This window comes from Plectropomus leopardus, chromosome 17 (assembly GCF_008729295.1).
Source record: "Plectropomus leopardus isolate mb chromosome 17, YSFRI_Pleo_2.0, whole genome shotgun sequence".
Classification (NCBI taxonomy): domain Eukaryota; kingdom Metazoa; phylum Chordata; class Actinopteri; order Perciformes; family Serranidae; genus Plectropomus; species Plectropomus leopardus.
This window is the reverse complement of record NC_056479.1, coordinates 5610398-5627712: the sequence shown is the minus strand read 5'-3', so window position 1 is coordinate 5627712 and position 17315 is coordinate 5610398. Positions and strand designations below refer to the sequence as shown.

General features: G+C 40.4%; 1 protein-coding gene across 1 annotated transcript; it reads right to left on the bottom strand.

Annotated features, from left to right (window-relative positions):
• Window positions 1-1675: 1675 nt before the first annotated feature.
• On the bottom strand, window positions 1676-15905 carry srrm2 (serine/arginine repetitive matrix 2). Its single transcript, XM_042504744.1, is given in 16 exon segments — window positions 1676-2192; window positions 2483-2590; window positions 4069-4143; window positions 4435-5121; window positions 6908-7363; window positions 7366-8062; window positions 8065-9049; window positions 9214-9352; window positions 10477-10593; window positions 10956-10988; window positions 11070-11135; window positions 11218-11301; window positions 12915-13100; window positions 13762-13857; window positions 14033-14284; window positions 15702-15905. Coding segments are annotated over 15 exon segments (4032 nt in total). The 5' UTR covers window positions 14281-14284; window positions 15702-15905; the 3' UTR covers window positions 1676-2137.
• Between the last annotated feature and the right edge of the window lie 1410 nt (window positions 15906-17315).

The window sequence follows — 17315 nt, the reverse complement described above, 5'->3', positions numbered from 1 at the left end:
TTATTTTTCTTTTCTTTCTTTTTAATATAAAGCAGGTATAGGTGTTATATAAAAACGATGAAAGTGTCAAAGCTCACCCACAGAGACATGCGTACAGTCTGCTACACACTGCAGAATGTTACAAACTAAACTAAAAAGACAGGTGCTAAAACAGAGTGCTCCGACAAAATATGAGTACAAGCAGTGTAAAAATAAAAGTTTTTGAACATTAATGCATGTAAATATGTTTTTGTGGAAACTGAAAATACAAGTATGAACCTGAAAATGATAAATAACTTGAACTTAATTAATGAATTCTTAGTGTCTGTGATATAGATTTAGGATATTTTGGGATAAGGCTTGTCCTATATTAAACACAGTGCAAATGTCAGCTCTGACAAATTCATAAACAAGATCCGAACCATTTTCTACATTTTCTTTGCACCAAAAGGTAAAAAAGCATCTAGTACACTTTACTTACACCGCTTTCACAAGACCGCTTGAGCTTTAATCACAAACGCTAAAATACAGTGCTGAATTGGTATTATCTGAGATTTGTGTGAAATGAAACTACCAGTTAAGACACACCTAACAATGATGTCGCCATCCCAGTTTCAAAATTGCAACATCAGCCAAAACCAGTGTCCGGTCACAGTTTACATGAGTAATCTTTCCGTCTTCAGCCTGTTCACCCTCATACAAACAGCTTGGACATGTTGTAAAAATGTCAGAAAAACATAAGAAGCTATGAATTAGAATGAATCCCAAAGAAACAGTTTAGTATACCTGTCTTTGTACAAGATTTAAAGCTGCTCAATACCTAAAATGTGTCTCATACATATAATTACATACACACAGCTCAGTTGGGGTAACAACCTCTTTAAATATGAATTTGACCTAAACTTGACTTAAAGTCACTTGAAAATTAGAAAAAAAAAACATACATATTTCTCATCATCTAATTTAAGCTATATGTTGTTTACTCTAAGAAATACTAAAGATGTACAAGAAAGATACTAAGATGCCTGTTTTATGACTGCAGAGTTTAATAAAAATGCATAGCAACACTATCTACTATTGCAGTTTCAAATTACATGCTGTGGGTTTTAACTAAATTAAATCACTTTAGTTAAATTTGTAATGATGGGCCTACAGCATTGACAATGTTTAGGGATAACACAAATATCTTCGAATGTATCGAACATTTTTACTTAACAAATCCCAACAAAACCAAAATTAACAGTTTCTTAGTCTCTCTCAACCTATTGAACACATACATTTTTAAAACCAACTGGCAAATATATGAAGGCTAATTATTTCCCAAAACAGCTGACTACTGAAGATCAAAAATAATACAGGAGAAAAAGGTGCATTTGCTGGGGACTATTTTCAGCTGCGGATTGATCCACATTTGGTGCTCTAGTGAGTATTTGGGGTAGCAGGAGTTGCGTGTGAGATAGAGTCAAAGATCAATGAAGAAACATGTCACCCTGCGCATCAGTATGGTCACTTAATGTGTTAATAGTTTTTGGACAGCAATGGAGCTCTATTGGCACAGAGGAAGAAGATAAATCAGGCTTTAATACACAGTGTACTTTTCATTAGATTTGTTGATAAGAGGGAAAATACTCTTCACTAAACCCTATACTTTACGGTTAATGTCCCACAGTAACCAAATAGACAGATTCCACACAAATAAAATGTACAATTGCCTTTAATTAACCATTTTCAACAAAGAAATTAACCACATTTCAGTTTCTGCTCACATTAAATGGAAATCTGAGTCTGTTACATGATAATAACCAAAATACAGACAGCTCATATCTACAGATAGAACGCAACAAACAGTACAAGTACAGAGGAACATTGTTAGGGTTACATTTTACTTAACTGTGTTTGCGTGTGTGAATGTGTACGCTTCTTATTGAGCTCATAAAAAGAAATGTACAAGCCAGCCTCGGGTCATCGCTGCTTAAAAAACAAACGCATTGTTGATTACTGTGTGGTGGCTCAGAACCAAAACGACTCCTCTGACGTTCGCGGAGGATTATCTACTGACCGCTGGCTGTGAGGTCCATGTTATAGTCCAGTTCAAACCAGCCGGAGGTGAACATTTAAACAACACAGAAGGAGAAGTGAAGGGCCTGAAGCTGACAGCTCATTTCCTTCGTCTGTTGCTTGATGAGCGGCTTGGCGACTGCCTGCTGCCACTCCTACGAGGAAGGAAAAAGAGGAAAATAATTTTTTTTTTTTTTTTTTTATAAAAGGTGTCAATGGTGAACTGTCAAATAAACATTTTTGTAACAAGCAAACAATAAACAAACAATAAACAAACACGAAAGCATCAAACAGGAAAAAGCTATAAATCATGATGATACATAAACTTCATGAAGCTAGCTTTTTACTGTTTGCTTTGAAACACACAGGATGATAAGAACTGGAACTAGACTGCTTTGGTAAAGCTGTTGACACGCTCTTTAATAGCCGTGCACTGACTACAGACCTGCGGCTCGGCGAGTGCTGTGCTGCTCTCATATACCTTGGAGGAGAATAGCTGAGCGAGCGAGAATCTCTCAGTGAATCAGCCGGCACCCTGCGAGGCATGGCGGGACTGTGAGGGAGAAACAGAACTGTCAATCAAAGTCTCAGAGCAAAACATTACTGAAGAAGTCCTGTTTAAATTTCATCACAGGTAAAAGCTGATAGCCAAATATCAGTTGGGGATGTAGTAAGTGCGGCAAAATCAATGTTTTAAAAACATTATTTACTTATTGAACAATCAGTATTTTCATCCCGTCATGAAGAATCTTTACAAGGAAGAATGAGAAGCTAAACGCTGCTGATGTGAGAGCCGTCCTCAGTGTTGTCCTATTCCAGCTGCTGATTCATGGACAATCAATACGGCTCGACCCAATGATACCACAGTGGATTGTTATACATGATATGAGGATCCTCAATCAATGCATACATATATTAATCTCTTGTGTATTTTTAAGCTGTGGTTCTATCCAAGTCATTAAGGAGTTTGATGGTAAGTGATTCAGAGAGGAAACCTGAGAGCTCATCATGCTGGATTTTAGACGGGTGAGTTGAGTCAGACCAGTACTTTATTTTAGGGCTGATAAATAATACTGCATTTACAAAATTTGATCAACAATAAATATTAACCGTTATTAACAATAATTATATTTTTTTAAGGAAATGTTTTCATAAGTATCATTGTACAGAGTAAAATGTGAAAAAAATATTAGTTCTCTCTTACACCAAGTTGACACTGCACAACTTTAGCCCTGATTTTCCACTTGCCAACACTTTTTGGAGCGCCCAGACAAAAGCTACAGATCAGAGGCAAATCAGCATCGGCTCAGCACTTGCAAATTGGCTCTCAAGCGCTGTGTGTGAACTGATGAAGCCGAGAGGCTCACTAATTCAGCACGGACGCGCCGCAGATTTTCTAGAAGGTTAAATATCTGGACCTGTCAGAGACTTGGAGAACTACAGCCAATGAGAGCTCAAGACACGAGCTTAAAAAGGAGACAAGCGGCACTGCAATGCCTTCAAGGTGTGTGTGTGTGTGTGTGTGTGTGTGTGTGTGTGTGTGAGAGATAGAGAGAGAGAGAGGTAGCAGTGAGATAGGAGGAGAAGGTGGAACAACTGTAGAAAGTGCTTCTGTGCTCTATTAGCCTAATTACTTACTAGAAACGCTGTTTTGTCACATTTTGACTTTGACTCCGTCACTGGTTAGCCATTTTTTTATGGATAAACTATGTAATGAAGACACCATTTCTAATTTAACTCATACCCAGGTATAAAAATCCTTTCACACTTAAAATTCTCACCTATCCACTATTTTTTGGGAAAATGCCCCCCCCCCCCCCCCCCCCCCCCCCAAAAAAAACACCCTTAAAAAAAGGTGGAGTGTTTGTCAAGTGGAAAAACTATGGAGATTTTGTACAACCGGTCACAGATATTTCACAATAATAATTTATGTAGCATAAAGCATCATTTCCATGTACAGCAGCGACAAGAAAACCAGAAATGAAGCTCTGTGAAGTAGCGACTCCAAGTTTTCAGTTGTTTTTGTGTTACCTCTTTTTCTTAGTTTCCTTTTCATTCTCTGACGACGAGGACGAGGAAGGAGAACTTTGAGGTTTGCCTGTCTTCCTGTGAAAAAGCAACAAGGGTAATTATTAATACCTGGGAAGTAATTTATGAATTATCAGTAAAAACAATTGTTTTTTATTATTTGATCTTAAAAATAGAGTCCTGGATACTTCTGTGTCTTGTGCTCTTTTAGTATGTTGGTCTACCCCGTGCACAAGACATCTATTGCACAATTTGTGCAATTTTGTGCGACAGATGTGTGTGTAATTTGTGCAATAGATGTGTGTTGTGTTGTGATATCGGACTAGAGAATAAGTAAAATTGACAGTTATCTCTGTCAGCTCGGCTTACCCTTTGCCTTGCTCCACTTCAGAGTCAGAGCTGTCTGAGGAGGATGATGAAGAGGAGGAAGAAGAGGACGATGAGGACGAAGAGGAGGAGCTGGAGCTGCTGCTCATGTTGTCTTTCTTGTTTGCATTCGCCTCCTTCCCGTTTACAGCGCTCTCTCTTCTGACCGTTTGGTCTGACTGCGGAGGGGCCGTCACTGGCGACTGCTTCCAGCTTGAATCTCGTGACAGCTGTTTGGTTTCTGGTTGGCTGCCAGCTGGAGACCTTCTGGAGGGCGCATCAGAGCGCCTGGAGTCTGACTGGGAGCCTCTCCTACCTGAGGTTGGGGCATGGGATGAGTCTCTGGAGGGATGTGAAGAGGAAGAACGACTTTTCTGCTCTCCGTCTCTCTTCTCGTCCTCTCGCTCTGTTCTCCTGTCTCTCTCTGTTGATGCTTTTGTGTCTTTCATCTCTCTCTGTGGTGATGGTGAGGATGAAGAGGAGGAGGAGGAGCTAGAGGAAGATGAGGAGGACGAGGAGGATCTGCGGGGTTGTGGGACATCTTTTGGGGGCAGATGCTCCTTCACCCTCTCTCTCTCTTGTTCTGCCTCCCTCTGTCTGATCCTCTCTTGTTCCCGCTCTCTCGCTCTTTCTCGGGACAGGGAGTGACTGCTCCTCCTTTGCCGCTGCGGGGAGGGAGAGCGACGGGACCTGGAAGAGGACAATATAAGACAGATGATTTAGATACCCTGTTTTTTACACTGTTACCTGTCTATCTCTTAACTGTCAAACTGTCCAATAAAAAACTGATGAAAATGCCCCCGCATAAAGATTAGCTCTCTGATAACATCAGAGTAAATGATGAGGTTGATAAGAGCTAATCTTTTATCTACAACTTAAAAAAAATCATAATTTGATGCTTCTAAAACAAAACCAAAGCTGACGTTCCAGCACTTTCCTGTGAAAAGCGAGGTATTTTGTTATTGGTTTGTGTATGACCTGTGAAAAAGTGACTTTTTGCAATAAATTATTTGACTTTTTGTTATATTTTGTCAAAGTTTCATATCACATGCACATTGTCATTTTGATTATTTACACACAGGTGTTTTAACTACTTTTTCTGAGTAGCTACCTTTAGTTAACTAGTTTTAATATAGATTTCTCCCACTTGCAGCTTTGCTGTATGTCAGCTTCTTTCAGTGTTAAGTAACTGGTAGCTTACAAAGCTATTCTTTCAAAGTAGCTCCCCAGCACTGGTAATCTGCACGTCAAACCCATGTATCACTAATCAGATATGACATTTATTTAAAAAGGATATTTTGCTAATTTGACGCTAGCTTTGTATCAAAACAATGTGGGTAGTATGCGTAAATGAACTGTGGTAAAACTCCCTCCATTTAACCAGTGCCTAGATGTCCCCTCTTTCCCCCACAGAGAAACTCCTCCCAATCCCGAAAATCTGTCATCTGAAGGAGTTTCGTTGGCTCAAGACTATATTATCGCACTGCCCATTTCTTGCAAAAAATGTTTCCAGAAACATATTTAAATGCCTCGTATAGCTGTAATAGTGAGCGTTTGTGAACAGGAAGTGAGCCCAAGGTGCCTCCTGCACGGTGAAAACAGAAGCCGAAAACAAGATCAGACAGTAAATCTAAGCAGCACTGATCAAATATAAACAAAGATTCGATTTTATTTACTTTTTTCTTATTTATGTTGTATTTTCTATGATTCATTTATCTGTTTCTTTTAACGTGCTCTCTTTTTTTTTCTTCCCCTTAATATGTGGGAGTAAGAGGCATATAGATGTATGTGTGCACATATATGTACATGTGGATGAATGTATGTGCACATATGCAAATGTGTATTCATATACATGCAGGAGTGTGTGTGTGTGTGTGCATATGTACACATATATATGTTGCTTTATATTTGATTTACTCTTGTAAATATATTTCTAAATAGAGTATTTATGTAATGCTGGTTTAAAACAGTTTCAATTATATCAAAAGTGTATTACAATAATCTTTGTAATCAACAGCAAAAAAACTGGCTATGCCATTATTGTATGTAAAATTCTGAAAATTAAAAAAAGAAAGGAAGAAAACAAATATAAAACAAAGATTCTGTCACTGTGTTGTATATTTCTCACCTCAAATGTTTCCAGAAACATGTTTTAGATTCGAGTTTAACTGTAATGCGAGATTGTTTGTTACCAGACAGTCACCATTGTTTCACTCTGACCAGTTCACATTATGTCATCCACCAGCAGGAGATGTGATAAGGTGTGATGCATTCTGGTAGTTGTAGGCTTTCTACCTCTTGAGCTGTTTTCTCTGGTCACGTCGCGGCTATCTCAAAAGTATTTGCATCTTTCTACTGCAGAAAAGGAGTTTTATGTGAGCACTCTCTTTATATCAGTGAAATATATCTTTCAGGGGTAGCCAGGTGTATAGAACAGCAAAGACTGAGTATATGAAGATGAAAGTTTTCATATTACCTGTTGGGGGGGCTTCGCCTTCTTGGACTTCTAGACCTGGACCTGCTGCGCCTTCTTGGGCTTCTGGACCTGCTCCTCCTGGCGATCCGCTCGCGTTCTCTGTCCTTTTCTCTCTCTCTTTCACGCTCTCTGTCCCTCTCCTTCTCCCTCTCTCTGTCCCTCTGTCTCTCTCTCTCTCCGGTCTGACCAGGCTGGAGGAGGAGAGGCTCTCCTGGATCGGGGCAGGGGGTCCTGATACTGCTTTGGTGGAGTGCGACGTGCTGGGGAGGTGGTGGAGGTTTTCTGAGGTGGAGAGTGTGACCTCCTGGCAGAGGGGCTGGACCTTGCAGGCCTCTTGGCTGTGTCCCTCTCCCTGCCCCTCTCCCTCTCCCCAGCTTTGGCCTCCACCCTCGACCGCTCTGCCTCGGCCTCAGAGGAAGAGTATCTGCTGTTGCCTCTGCTGGCGTCGGCTCTCTGCTGAGGGGGGGGAAGGAGGTGGAGTGGGGCTGTCCATTTGTGTGGGGCTATATCGCTCCTGACCTTTTTTGCGGGTCTCTGCAGCAGCTCTGTGGGGAGCGCTGTCCCTCTCACGTTTGTCTCTTCCACATTCTCTCTCCTTCTGAGCTCGTCGAATCCCATCACCCTCTGAAGCAGAGACGGGGCTTTCCTTTCTACCATTGGCTAAATACCGCTGAACTGCAGCACCGATGGCAGATGGCGCACTTTTTGAGGAACTGCTTTTTTTTTCCTTCCCTGCTGCCCTGGCCTTCTTCAGTTTGCCCTCATCTTCAGAGGATGAGGACGAAGAGGAAGAGGAGGATGAAGAGGAGGACGAGGAGCTGTCACTGTCACTATCACTGCTGCTACTGCTGCTGCTGCTGCTACCGCTGCTGCTACTGCTGCTGCTCCTCTGTCTTTTTTTCTCCGCTTGTTTCTCTTTGTCATCCCGTTTCTCCTTCCTCGGAGGGCTCCTTGTCCTCTCCTGCCTCTCGTTTATCTCTGGTCTTTCGCTCCTGCCTTTCTCGGCAGGTCTCGACCCATCTCGCCTACTTTCTGCGGTCGATCGCACAGCCTCGTCTCTCTTTCTGGCGCTCTCTTGACCTCGCTCTCTGTCTTGTTCCCTCTGACTGTTCAGATGCCTGTCCCTCTCGTTAACACTCTCCCTGTCTTTTTCTCTCTTCTCTTCTCGTCTTCCCTTTCTCTTTGCCGCCCATTAGTGATAGGTGCGCGAGAGGGTGGTGACGGAGAGTTGCGGGACTGGTGTCCTCCATCCCTCCTCCTGTCATTTTTCTGTTGGAAAGGGGATACCTCTCTCTCCTGTCTCTTGCCAGTGTCTCTCCTGTTGTCTCTTTCATTTGGTGCCCTTGAGTGCAAATCTCGGTCAGTCCTGCGCTCCCTCTCTCCGCTCCTCTCCCTCCTGGCCCTCTCCTTCTCAGGGGGAGGCGAGGGGGATGAGGAGTCGTGTCTCGTCTTTTTCTCCTGTCTATTCCTGTCTTTTTCCCGCACATTGTCTCTGCTCCTTCCTCTCCTTGCCTCCTGTTTGGGTGGAGGTGGTGGAGAAGGAGAACCAGATGAGGACGAGTCATGTCTTGTCCTCTGAGGAACACTCTCCTTTCCTTTGTCCCTCTTTTCTCTGCTTCTTGAACGCCTCCCTTTCTCTGTTTCTCTGCTTTTTGAAAGACTGCCTTTCTCCACTTCTCTGCTCCTTGAATGCCTCCCTTTCTCTGCTTCTCTGCTTCTGGAGCGCCTCCCTTTCTCCCTCTCATTTTCTCGGCTCCTTGAACGCCTCCCTCTCTCGTTGTCTCTGCTCCTGGATCTCCTTCCTTTCTCCATCTCTTTGCTCCTGGATCTCCTTCCTTTCTCCATCTCTTTGCTTCTGGGACTCCTTCCTCTACCCCTTTCTTTTTCTATGCTCCTGGAACGCCTCCTTTTCTCCATCTCTCTGCTTCTTGAACGCCTCCCTTTCTCTCTCTCGTCTTCTACGCTCCTGGAACGCCTCCTTTTTTCAATTTCTTTACTCCTGGAATGCCTCCCTTTCTCCCTCTCCCTGCTTTTTTCTGTCTGTGGTGGTGGAGAAGGGGATGAGGAGTCATGTCTGTTCTTAGAGGAGGTCTTCTCCATCTCACTCGGCCGCTGTTTTTCTCTGTCAAGATTGGGCCTCTTCTAGACAACAGAGGAAAAATTTGCTGGTTTAATTTTCCACACAATTCTATGTAAATAATAGTTATATGATCAAATGAATCACTTTAAATTTAGTTTGGGAACCTTTGAGCAAAAGACACATATCCTAAAGAAAGTGTGGTCCAGTGCAGCAGCCTCAGCCTTACCCCTTCTCCTCCCTGATGATGAGGGCTGTGCTCCTCAAAGTCTCGTCTCCTCCTGTCTGGGGATCTCCCTTTTCTACCTTCATCAGCTTTTCTTGCAGTTTGGTCCTGTTTACGTGATCTCGGCGGAGCTGGAGATTGGCTGTTATAAGAGGGAAAAAAGGTTTTTAGAGTTTGAAGCATAAAAAAGCAGAGAGCTGATTAATCTGCTGATATCGTGTTACTTTTTTTTGAGCTGTCATTTTCCCTCAAAGTCAACCTGATATTCTCAGGCGCACAATGACATTACCTTGACTTTGTGGAAGAAGCCTCCATGCAAAACAGTGATCAAAGATGAAATATTTTACTGACTTTGGTATTTTGTAATTGGTATTTGACAGGGATGAAAAAATCAAATGTTATTTGTAAAAAAGATACATTAGAGTGGAATAAGTTTCTATTTACAAAATGATTCATAAAAACAAGACCAGGTCAAAACCTAGTTTATGGCTGGATTTCATATGAGACGCTAGAGGGCTTTTTAAGATGGATACAGGAAATGGCAACATTCTGCCAACCACCGGTGTAACTTCATCACTCACACTGGCGGTTATTGGGTGACTAATGGTGCAACTTTATCACTCAGTAAGAAGGTCTCAGCCACAAACTTTCATATTTATAGGGCTGTCCGTGCTTTTGTGGTCCAGTGAATAATTGTAGCTGTACCCAGTGATCAGCTCCTTTCTGCCTGATTCTACACAACACTCCCCTCTTCAGCTCCACAGATACACATTTGTAACACGTCCTATTGGCCAAATCCATTAGTCAGTTGACGTCTGATGCATATCATGAGGTGTCCCTGCCTGGAAAACGGATTTCTATCAAGTTTACCCCAAAACAGTCCAATAAAGGATTCTGTATGTTTACACAAACGTCTCAGCTAATAGTCACTGAATCATACAAATACGCGCTGACCACCACTACTCTGTGAATGTCAGAGGTTGGTCTACATGTCTTTAGTACGTTCTGCTTTGCTGTTACTAACGTCATTAACTTCTCCTGTCTTTTAAAACAAAACAGGCTATGGATGAAGAGTAGTAACTCAACACTCCACTCTTGTTTTTGTTACTAAATCCAAAATGCATCCCAGTGCTTAAAGCTAAAGATACCACAGATGCAGGTGTGTTTACCTCTAGCTCGGTCATCAGATTGGGATACATTTTTGAAACGCAGATTCTCAATAAAGTAATATGTTTATTACATAATCATTATCATAGAATCTCATACCTGTGAGCAGAGCTGGAGGAGACACTCCTGTGTCGTGCTGCCTTTGCTTTTGGAGGACTCAAACTTTCACTCTTCTTTCTTTTCTTCTTTGACACCTTCTGCTTCTCATCAGAGGAGCTTTGGATGGGTGAGGGTCAGACAGGACAGAAATTTAAATGTAATCCCATATATTCAGTACCACTCAACTGCCACAAATAATCCCCCAATTTGTTAAAAGTAAATTACAAAAGCAGGCTTGGCAATTCCAAATAAACACAATATTAACAAAAAGCAGTTTTGCAACAATAGCTGTCGGAAAAAGGACCAAACCTAAGCCTCTTTCCAATACAATTTTCTATTTACAGTATAAAATGTGCCAGGAAAATTGGGAAAACTAAAATAAAACTACATTTTTTGTGCCAAGACAAAAACAAAGAAACAATGCTTTACTGAATGCTTATATAGCAACACAGATACGATAGGTAGACACAAACACCTACCTGTCTTCTTCTTCCTCCTCTTCTGATGCCCCACTGAAACAAAAATGTTACAGTCAATAATCACGGTCAATGCAAAATAATTAAAAGTAACATTAAAATCCACTGATGGAATACCGTTTCTTTTTCTTCTTTTTGGATTTCTTCTTCTCTCGCCTAGGAGATGGGGACGGACTCTCTGAGCTGCTGACAGAAGGAAGAAAAAAACTGTCACTTTTACTCTTTATCAGGAATCTTTCCGCTTTTATCTGGTTAATTTTCTCACCTGTCTCTGTTCTTGTTTTTCTTCTTCTTCTTCCGACTGCGCTTCTTGGGAGGAGAATCTGAGTTGTCTGAATCTTCCACCAACCTGAGAGAGCAAAGAGAGCAACAGATCTTAAGTCAAAAACAGAAATAACACTGGGTGAAAAGTGAACATATTACACTGTAATATGTGTTTTTCCCCCAATTAAAGGCTTTCTAGGAGTGGGAGGAGTTTTTCATTATGAGAAACAAGGATTGAAAAGGACGGAGGATAAAAAAAACCCCAGAAAGAGTCGTGTATTGAAGTACTTAGCATTCTAGGTAGATCATCAGGGATTAATAATAAATTTGCAAAAACCAGTATGCAAACTGTGCCATGAACTTTTCAGACAAAAGGAGGAAAGACATCTAGTTTTAGTAAAATACTTCCAACAGACAGACATCTAGATTTATTCAAAGAATTGATGATGAGTGAGATTCAAATTTTATAATGAAGGAGTATATGCTTAAATTCATAGGATTATTTTTCCTTTTTACCACAGTGTCAAATTGGGTATTTGAGAATTATGGCATTTCAGTGCTATTGGTTATCACCCACTAAATATCTGATTATGTGACATGCCGAGTATGGTTGGGGACCGGCAAACCACCAGCTTTATGCTTTAGAGTAGCACACAATTTTTAAGAATGAGGACAGAGAGGATTAATCGCTGCAGCGTGTGTGTGTTTGCGAGAAACAGTGACAGAGAGAGGGGAGGACAAGGTGGATTACCGCACAATGTTTCTGTAAGTTATTAATAATTTCAGTCACTCGGGGCTCTGCTTTTGACCCATCTGCTGGAACCTGAGATATTTATGTACCAGTGAATTTCAGCAGTCAGCCCTGCCTATGTGAGCAGACACTGATCGATGACAGAGGCAAACTTGGCAGCGACAACTTGGTCTCTAAAAAAGGTTGCACTTTGCCCATTGGCAGCCTACAGTTCTTGTGATAGAAAAGTCACAATTACACACAGTTAATGGGGCTTTATTAATAAAAGAACTGACTTGACTTGAAGGTTGCCATAGTGGTGCTGTTCATGCGTTAACTGTGGTTTTGTGATTGACAAAAAAATTCAACATGTGACAATGTCTTAAAAAGCAGATGCACTTTGGACAGACATGCAGCATAAACTTTATTCCATCAGCTGACAATTTGGCAACTGTGTCGTCTTCAGAGCTGGAAGCTTGTTTTAAGATTAATGTCTGTATGCTCTAAGAATAAATTACATCCATGAAAACTACCATAACTGGCCTTTCCAAAAACTGTTTTTCATTCAAAATACAGTTTATAAATTTGTAGAGTGAAGGACTAGAAAATTAACTCATCAGGTTGGGTTACTCAAGTAGTTTCAAAATCTCCAAAAGCTGATAAAGCACTGAATCAAATGCACTGCTCTTATCCGTGTTAAAAAACATGGATCATATATTTTTATGGGCTTAGTGTAACTGTACACTAGTGGTTTATTTTCTCTGACTACATGTTAACTTCTAGCTGTGTGCAAAGCTCTTCCTCACAGTATATTAAATGTTCACTTTGTCTTTTTTAAAGTCTTTTTACCAAGGCTGTAAAATGCTGACAATCATTTTTAGCTACATCATTCAGCTGTTACTTTGCTAGATTAAAATGAAAAAGCCATTAATTTGATATGCACTGTGTCTGTGTTTTGTCCTACTCACGTATATTTCTGCTGCTGCAGCCTCTCCCTCTCTATGCGTTCCTGTTCTCTCTTCTCCTTCTCTTTCTCCTTGCGGTCAGCATGGAAGGAAGATCCGTCCACATAGTCGCTGGCGATGCCAAAAGCAGCACGAAGACGGTCATTCTTCTGCTGGTTGGCTGCAGCCAGAGCATGAGTCTCTGTCACCCTGAAGGAAAACAAACAGATTTGTATTACTGACACTCTACAATAACTCAAATAAATCAAATGCTTTAAAGGAACTTTATGTGGCACAGTACATTTGACATATTTGTAATGCTGTTTCAGCCTTCAAAGTTTGATAAAGACAATTCATGTTTTCTAGATTTTATTGCATTTTGAACTCAAACACATTTTTCTGCACATGTTCAATCATGCTGAAATAGTACATGTTGAGCAACCCACTTGTGAAAAAATGTTTATATTTCACCATATTTTTGATTGTAGAAGTATGTGGGTTTAACATTTTAATATTAAAGTGCCTCAATATCGGGGCGCCTGGTGGCTCAGTGGATAGAGCAGCGCCCCATGTTCAGAGGATGTGTCCTTATCGCAGCGGCCGTGGGTTAGAGCCCGGCCTCAGCCTTTTGCTGCATGTCTCCCCTCTCTCTCTACCCCTTTCACACTCACACTGTCCTATCAATTAAAGGTAATAACCCCTCCCCCAAAAAGGGACCTTGAAGTCCCTCAATATTTACATCCTGTAGTATTTGTTTGCACCAATGACAACTAATAATACCTTATGATGCAGCCACAGTGATCACATAGCTTTTATTACATCAGAACTGTCTGTTCATAACTGTTCTTGTCTGTTTTTGCGTTGTGCTTACGTTGGTCTCTCAGTGCTTGTGGGAGCTGGCTCCTGCTTCTCCTGAAGCATCATACGGAAACTGTTCACCTTCTCCTCGATTTCCTCAGCTGAGTACCTGACCGCCCAAACAGAGAAAAGTATTTTACACTGTACACATACCTCCATTGTAATTTGTCTCCAGTTGCAGTCTGGAACTGAATGCACAAATGGTTCATTTCTGATATCACCATTCATGTCAGCAAAACCCGAGGGTCCAAAAGTCTGATGTGAAAATACAGTTGATGTCTTACCCTTGCTCCTCCATCATGTCCTGCAGCTCGGCACACTTGACCTCAAGCTGCCTCTTCCGCTGGTGCTCCAGGATGTCAGCGTTGGGCTGCCTGTTGAGCTGACTCTCCAGCCTCTCCCGGTCCTTCTCATCACGTTCGCCACCACGCTCATCCCGCGGCCGTTTGACCCGCAGGCTCGACAGGTTGCGTTGTACATAGCCATTGGTGCCGCTGCCCCGCGGGGTCGTCAGGCCAATCCCATTGTACATGACTCTGCAAAAAAATTAAAAATAAGGGGGAATTCAGCAATTTAATAGCACAGGGACAAAAATAAGTACAGATAAACAGAGATATCATAAATGAAAAAATAAAATAAAATAAGAGGTGAATACAACTAGCATAACTACTACTAGCATACTAGCATAGAGAAGAAGCAAAAAAAATATGAGCCACTCAAGTGCAATCAAAGACAAAGTTATGAGGTAAAGTAACAAGTTCCCAGGTAGTGTAACATGATATGATTAACAGCAGCGAGTGTAGTCCTATGTAAACAGCACACACCAGAATAATATAGAATACTGTGATTACGCACTATTACTTTGTGTCAGGTATATATTGTGATACAGGACTACAGAGCAGTCAAGTGTGTGGTACAAAAGTATAGTACTAGGTGCAGTGTAAGAGGAGTAGTAATAATAATAATAAAAATGGGTAACATGGTAAGGCACCATCAAAACGTATTAAATTAAATAATACTAGAGGTACTAGGTAATAAAACATTGTAAATTGGGGCATTAATCAATGTTTGTAAAAAGTAACAATCCCATGGGATCCAGTATTGGTTTCCCTTGTCGTCCTGTAATTGTATGGTGTCATCATGAAGCACAGATGGTTCAGAGTGACTATATAAAGCATAAAGATTTCAGGATTTCATTCTAACACAAATCTTTAAATGGGCATGTCTCCAAAATACAGAGTAAAAAAGTCGAATCATTAATACTGAAACCCAACACCCTTGACATCAAACATACATGATGTATTTTAACTTAACAAACATACAATGGAATAGAGATGAAAAACAAAAGCTACAATTAAAAAAACAAAAACCTGAGAGACATGCTATTCTAAGATGGCTGACATATTGACTAGCAGTGTTTCAAGAACATTGACATGGCTGTATTTTAAATCGTGCATAGTATGAAGGTGGCTTACAAAACTGCAGAAAGATAAACTCAGTTTCATGAAACCACAGAAACACTAACTATTATTCAGGCGGCGGCAATTTTTAAGTGTGGCACAGGTCTCTTGCGACTTATCATAGGGATACTGTACACATTCTGAAACACTACGTGTCTCTTGATAGGTCTAATTGTGTATCCGTATTCATATCTTGGGTATGTTTTCATGATTAAAGTTAATTTTATCGTGCATTAACACGTGCGCCAGAACGGGCCTGTTGCTCCGTCTGACTGTACGGCAGCATATATATGTTGACTCAAAGCTGAGCCAAACCATCACATACTACATTGGAATATTTGGCTATAATTTGGTTGAAAGTCACTTCTTTAACTTTTAATTTAACGGGCAAAGCGGTGAATTTAATGCTACATATTTCAAAAAGGCCCAACCACACTTGTGCGTAGCGAACAATTCCCACCTAAGCTAGCAAGCTAACGTATTTGTTACGTACCAGTGTTTTCTCCGACAGCGGAGAGAAAACGGCGTCGAAAGGTATTTGGCGATAAAATAATATCCTGTTAAATCACACAATAAACAGAACTTGTAATAAATTGGGACTTCTGAAATGTAGGGGGGGAAGTAAATACGGCTAGTTAGCTCTCTGTTAGCTGGTCTGATCCCCAACCAGAGGAGGAACGAGATGAAAACCAAGTGACGTCATACGCACGGGACGCTAATTTTAAACTGTGGTGCGTTCAGGTGTTGGGGTAAAATTGTACACTTCTTATAGCTTAATACAAATCTAGAATTGTTAAGAAAAAAAGTATAGATTACGCACAAGACGCCGTCTATTTATATTTCATGATAAATAAATAAAAATATGAATGGGTTTGAGTATTTGAGTCTGTGTATGTATCAAATAGCTATAATTACATATTAGAAAAAGCTGAGTGTGGTCGATTTATCATGAGGGATTTTATGCAAGCATTTGCAGCGTAGGAAAATGTACAAATAAAGACAGTGTAAAAAAAACAAAATAGAAACAATAATTACTAGCAGTAAAGTCCAAAAGGAAGGTGCAAAAAGCAAATATACCTATGCAATGCTAGAAATATAAGCAGGTAAATGGTAAGTGTCAAAAATAAAAGTTTTTAACTGGTGTTTTGAGACTAGATTTTCAATTAACTTACTAATGCAAGTAGTACAGTAGTGAATTATGATCATCAACCTGAGTGCCTCAGAGTCCTCTGTGAGGCAGTTACTTTGTAATTGTTTAGTACCCCTCTCCTTTTTTTAACCTTATTCCAAGGCCCTGTCTTGCAGCAAAGCCTGTGTCAAATTTTAATTTTAATACTTCCAACATCAATATTCAGTTGATAATATGCTTATATAGTTTAAATACTTTGTTTTAAACTAAACTAAGTAACCATCATACAGCAAACCTGATAGTTATCCAATTTTTAAAAGCCTTTTAGTTCATGTTTAAGGAATCTGAGCCAAATATGCTGGGAAAACATGTTTCAGGAGCTCCAGAGCTGTTTTTTTTTTGCACCCTGTTGGTTTTCTCTTGTCTTGATGTTATAAAGCAAAAATATTTTTTCACCTTCCAATATAATTCAGGGGAAATTAAAAAGAAAATGTATTTTGTGTTTCCTGAGATGGTGTACATTTGTCAACATTGTTCTCTAAATCACACCCTAAAGATGTTTATACTTTTGATGATGTCCAGAATTTAAAAATAAATAAGTTATGAATGTAAAAACTCAGAGTGAATCTCGAGGTTAAAATTTGATCTTTATTGGTGGAGCATCAGCAGCCTCAGGCTTGTTTCTCAAGGTTCATCTTATGTTAATACTGCTCCTTTGTGGCAGAGGAGAGAACTGCAGTGCAACCTTAAAAATATAAAGGAAGGTTCAATGATGATATTTGTTTAGCATTTCAGACTGATCAGTAGTCCAGGTTTACTTATCAGAAAGGTTAGCAGTTAAGAAAATGCCTATTTAAACATAACCAATTACATTTAAATTATAAACAAACAGGGTATGCCAAAAATTATCTGTTGATTCTATGCCTTCTTGAAAAATTAGGGCCCACATTTGTTAAAGAAATTTATGTAACACTCAGT